The sequence below is a fragment of the Vidua chalybeata genome, unplaced genomic scaffold (assembly GCF_026979565.1).
Source record: "Vidua chalybeata isolate OUT-0048 unplaced genomic scaffold, bVidCha1 merged haplotype scaffold_232_ctg1, whole genome shotgun sequence".
Classification (NCBI taxonomy): Eukaryota; Metazoa; Chordata; class Aves; order Passeriformes; family Viduidae; genus Vidua; species Vidua chalybeata.
The window spans coordinates 19,953-24,353 of record NW_026530373.1 but is presented as its reverse complement, the minus strand read 5'-3'; the positions used below and the strand labels follow the sequence as shown (position 1 = coordinate 24,353).

General features: G+C 54.4%; 1 protein-coding gene across 1 annotated transcript; it reads right to left on the bottom strand.

The window, feature by feature from the left end:
- Positions 1 to 1,276: 1,276 nt before the first annotated feature.
- LOC128783358 (olfactory receptor 14A16-like) lies at positions 1,277 to 2,846 on the bottom strand. Its single transcript, XM_053934004.1, has one exon. The coding sequence runs from the start codon at positions 2,734 to 2,736 to the stop codon at positions 1,870 to 1,872; it is 867 nt and encodes a 288-aa protein (XP_053789979.1). The 5' UTR covers positions 2,737 to 2,846; the 3' UTR covers positions 1,277 to 1,869.
- Positions 2,847 to 4,401: the final 1,555 nt, after the last annotated feature.

Sequence of the window (4,401 nt, the reverse complement as noted above, 5' to 3'; positions counted from 1 at the left end):
CTGCAGCCCACGGCTTGGGCAGGTTCCCTCCTGGCTGGGAGATGGAAGAGCTGGCTGGAGGCTGGGCCCAGAGAGTGGTGGGGATGGTGCTGCATCCAGCTGGTGTCCAGTCCCGCTGCTGTCCCCCAGGGATCTGTGCTGGGCCCAGTCCTGTTTCACATCTTCACTGATGATCTGGCTGAGGGGATCAAGCCCACCATCACCAAATTTGCAGATGACACCAAGCTGGGTGTGAGTGTGGATCTGCTGGAGGGCAGGACAAGAAGACACAGCCTTGAGCTGCACCAGGGGAGGCTGAGGCTGGACAAGAGGAAGAAGTTCTTCACAGAAAGGGTGAGTGGGCATTGGAATGGGCAGGCCAGGGGGAGGTGGCAGAGTCACTGTCCCTCTGCAGTGGCACTTAGTGGCATGTCTGGGTGACAAGGCGGTATTAGGGCATTGGTTGGACTTGATGATCTCCAAGGTCTTTTCCAGCCTATTTGATTCTGTCATTCTGTGATGATTGGGACACTCTGGGGCCATTGTGACACTGCAGGGCCTCGTGGAACTGAGAGCACCAGAGTGACACTGTGCAGCCCCGTAGAACCAGGGCTCCATTGTGGTGCTCTGGGGCCAAATGGAACCAGGGAGTCCCCCGTGACCCTGGGTCCTCATGGAACCACAGAGGCCATTGTGACACTGCAGGGCCTGGTGGAACCCAGGGGTTTCACCATTTGGACACTGCGAAACCAAGGAGAGCATTGGGAGAGTCCAGGGCCCAGTGGAACCAAGGGGCCGTTCTGACACTGCGGGGCCTCACGGAACCAAGGGGACATTGTGACACTGCAGGACCTTGAGTAACCAAGGGGCCACTGTGACACTCTGGGGCCTCAAGGAATCTGGAAGGCCGTTGTGACACTGTGTGGCCTCGTGGAAACAAGGAGTCCATTGTGACACTGAGGGGACTTGTGGAACCACAGAGAGCATTGTGACAGTGTAGGACCTCATGTGACCATGGGGCCTTTGTGACACCCTGGGGCCCCATGGAACCAAGGGGCCACTGTGAAACTGCGGCACCGAGAACATTGTGACACTGTGAAGCCCCACGGACCAAGGAGTCCATTGTCACATTTTGGGGTCCCATGGAACCAAGGAGACCAGTGTGACAGTGCAGGGCCTGGTGTAAACAAAGGGACATTGTGACACTGAGGGGCCCCTTGGAACCAAGGACATCGTTGCAGATGACACCAAGCTGGATGTGAATGTAGGTCTATAGGAGCATAGGAGAGCTCTGCACAGGGACCTGGACAGGCTGGATCCAGGGCCCAAATCCAACAAGGTGAGGTTTAACAAGTCCAAGTGCCGGGTCCTGCACTTTGGCCACAACAAGCCCTGCAGCGCTCCAGGCTGGGGACAGAGGGGCTGGAGAGCAGCCAGGCAGAAAGGGACCTGCAGGGACTGATGGACAGCAGGCTGGACATGAGCCAGCCGTGTGCCCAGGTGGCCAAGAAGGCCAATGGCTCCTGGCCTGGATCAGGAATTGTGTGGCCAGCAGGAGCAGAGCTGCTGTGCCAGCACTGATCTGCCCCCAGCTCTGCACACAGACATTGCTGCTGCAGCTCCAGAAAAGGCAACAAAAGGGCATCTCTGCAGAAAACTCTGCTGGGAGATCCTTGAGTTCCTTTAAAGCTACCGAGAGCGCAGCCCCTCATTGACACAGTCTGTGGCCACAGGGAAGGTGGAGGCAAACAAAATGAGAAATGGCACAAACAATGGTATTTCTTTGTGGACAATCTGAAAAACCTAAAACAAAGGAAAAAGAACTTCCAAAATGAAACCAACAAGAAGTATCAAAGCTGAGTTTTATTACAAGTGATTTGCAGAAAATGGTCAGCAGTTTAATGTTTCTGAAAGCATCCAGTCATCAGTCTCCAGACTTTGCTTCAGGTAGGCAAATAAACCAGTGCTGATAAACAGGGAGACCACAGCCAGGTGAGGGAGGCAGGTGGAAAAGGCTTTGTGTCGTCCCTGCTCAGAGGGAATCCTCAGCATGGCCCTGAAGATCTGCACATAGGAGAAAACAATGAACACAAAACAACCAAATGATAAACAGGCACTAACAGCAATGAGCCCAAGTTCCATGAGATAGGATTTGGAGCAGGAGAGCTTGAGGATCTGGGGGATTTCACAGAAGAACTGGCCCAGGGCATTGCCATGGCACAGGGGCAGGGAAAATGTATTGGCCGTGTGCAGCAGAGCATTGAGAAAGGCACTGGCCCAGGCAGCTGCTGCCATGTGGGCACAAGCTCTGCTGCCCAGGAGGGTCCCGTAGTGCAGGGGTTTGCAGATGGACACATAGCGGTCGTAGCACATGATGGTCAGGAGGGAAAGCTCTGCTGAGATGAAGAACATAATGTAAAAGTGCTGAACAGCACATCCTGTGTAGGAGATGGTGCTGGTGTCCCAGAGGGAATTGTGCATGGCTTTGGGGACAGTGGTGCAGATGGAGCCCAGGTCGCTGAGGGCCAGGTTGAGCAGGAAGAAGAACATGGGCGTGTGCAGGTGGTGGCCGCAGGCTCTGGCGCTGATGATGAGGCCATTGCCCAGGAGGGCAGCCAGGGAGATGCCCAGCAAGAGGCAGAAGTGCAGGAGCTGCAGCTGCCGCGTCTCTGCCAGTGCCAGCAGGAGGAAGTGGCTGATGGAGCTGCTGTTGGACATTTCTTCACTCTGGGCATCATGAAATGTTAAAAAAGGCATTGACAAGATAGGGCCAATTTCTTTGAGTCCATCCTATGTATTTTATTTGGAATCCTTTTAAAATTACTTCTCTTCCTGTGAGGGAACTTCACTAAGCTTTCTTTTTTTTTTTTTTTTTTCTTTTGAGTTGGTGTTTCTGCTGCTGAATTACTGCCTGATCTTATCTTCAGCATTGCTCTCATCCTGAACACTGGGGAGCCCAGAGGGAGAACAGGGCTCCCTGTGCCCCAGTGCAGTCAGACCTGCTGGTCCCCACACAGGTGCACTTTGCTTATTTCACCTCCTTTATTTCAGGGTGATTGAACTTAAAACATCCCTGAAAAATAAAGTGGAATTTTGATAGCTCCAATTTCAAAATAAATTTCCCTTATCACTTCTCTCCTTTTTTTTTCTTTGTTGTTGAACAGGAAGGGATAGCCAAGGTTCCTCTGCCTCTCTGCTGCCTGGAGTTGTGCCTACTGGGAGCTGTTTCTCTCTATCCAAGCCTTGTCCCTGCCAGTGTTGCCAGAGCCCATCCCTGCCCTTGGGGCTCAGCTCTGCCCTGCAGACCCCTCCCAGCACAGGGCACTTCTAGGGGCATCTCCCCGGCAGCAGGGCCTTAAGGGCAGGGCAGACAAACAGAGATGCTGCAAGCCAAGGTGCTGATGCTGCTGTCTGTAGCCAGAGGAGGGTGAGGAGGCACTTTCTGAGGGAGATCTGAGGCAGATCTGCTGATGCCCAGGGTGACAGTGCAGGAGTCTCAGTGACACAGACAAACCTGACAGCCCCTTTGCCTTCCCTTTAGGAGAAAGCTGACAGCAGCCCTGGCCATGCTGCACCATCTCCACAGCAGGAGGAACCTGCCCTGATGGGGGTCACTCCTTCCACCTCCAACTTCTCCCCTGCACAGTCCATGGGGAGCTGCCAGGCAGGCTGAGAGCTGTCCTGGCAGGTGGCACATCCCCTGGGCTGGCCAAGAGCCCTGAGGGCTGCAGGAGCTGCTCTGCAGGACAGCCCTGGGCCACCCTGGCTGCAGCCCCAGCTTCACCCCCTGCAGCTGTCCCTGGCAACAGGAGCCCTCCTGCCCTGTCCGTCTGACGGTGCCCAGGTCAGCCCCGCGCTGCAGCACATCCTCCCCAAACCAGAAACGGCAGCAGAGCCATCCTTACAGTCACATCAGACCTGTCCTGGGTCAGTTTCAGGAGATCCCTGCAGCCAGAGACTGACGGTGTCAGAAGTGGTGAAGATTTTCCATGAATGAGCTCAGAATTTTCCTTCCAGCTGCTTTGAGCTGCTGTCGGCTTCACTGCCTTCAGGTGCTGGCAGGCAGCACCCTCAGCCCCGCTGGGTTGGGAGAGGAGCTGTCCTCAGGAGAAATGTCTTTTTGAAGCTCTGCTTGGTTTGGCAGGACCTGTCTTTGTGCCAGGAGCCCAGCCCAGCTCAGCAGCACAGACACAGCACAAGGACTTTAATGACCCTCTGGGGCTTTGGTGTTGTTTACATCAGACTCAGTCCCTGAGAGAGTGTTCAAAAAACTTCTCAAGAATTAGAAGTCAGAATCAAACTCCAAAGTTTCTTGAAGTTTTAATGGGTCCCACTGAGGGACACAGTTGAGAAAATGTCCCCAGGTTCCAGGTACAGCAGAACCCTGGAGGCAGTGATGACAGGTGGGGACAAGCAAGGGAA

What these genes read in the sequence shown, in the direction of transcription:
- LOC128783358 (XM_053934004.1), bottom strand. Translation starts at nt 2,736, where the DNA reads ATGCCTTTTTTAACATTTCATGATGCCCAGAGTGAAGAAATGTCCAAC.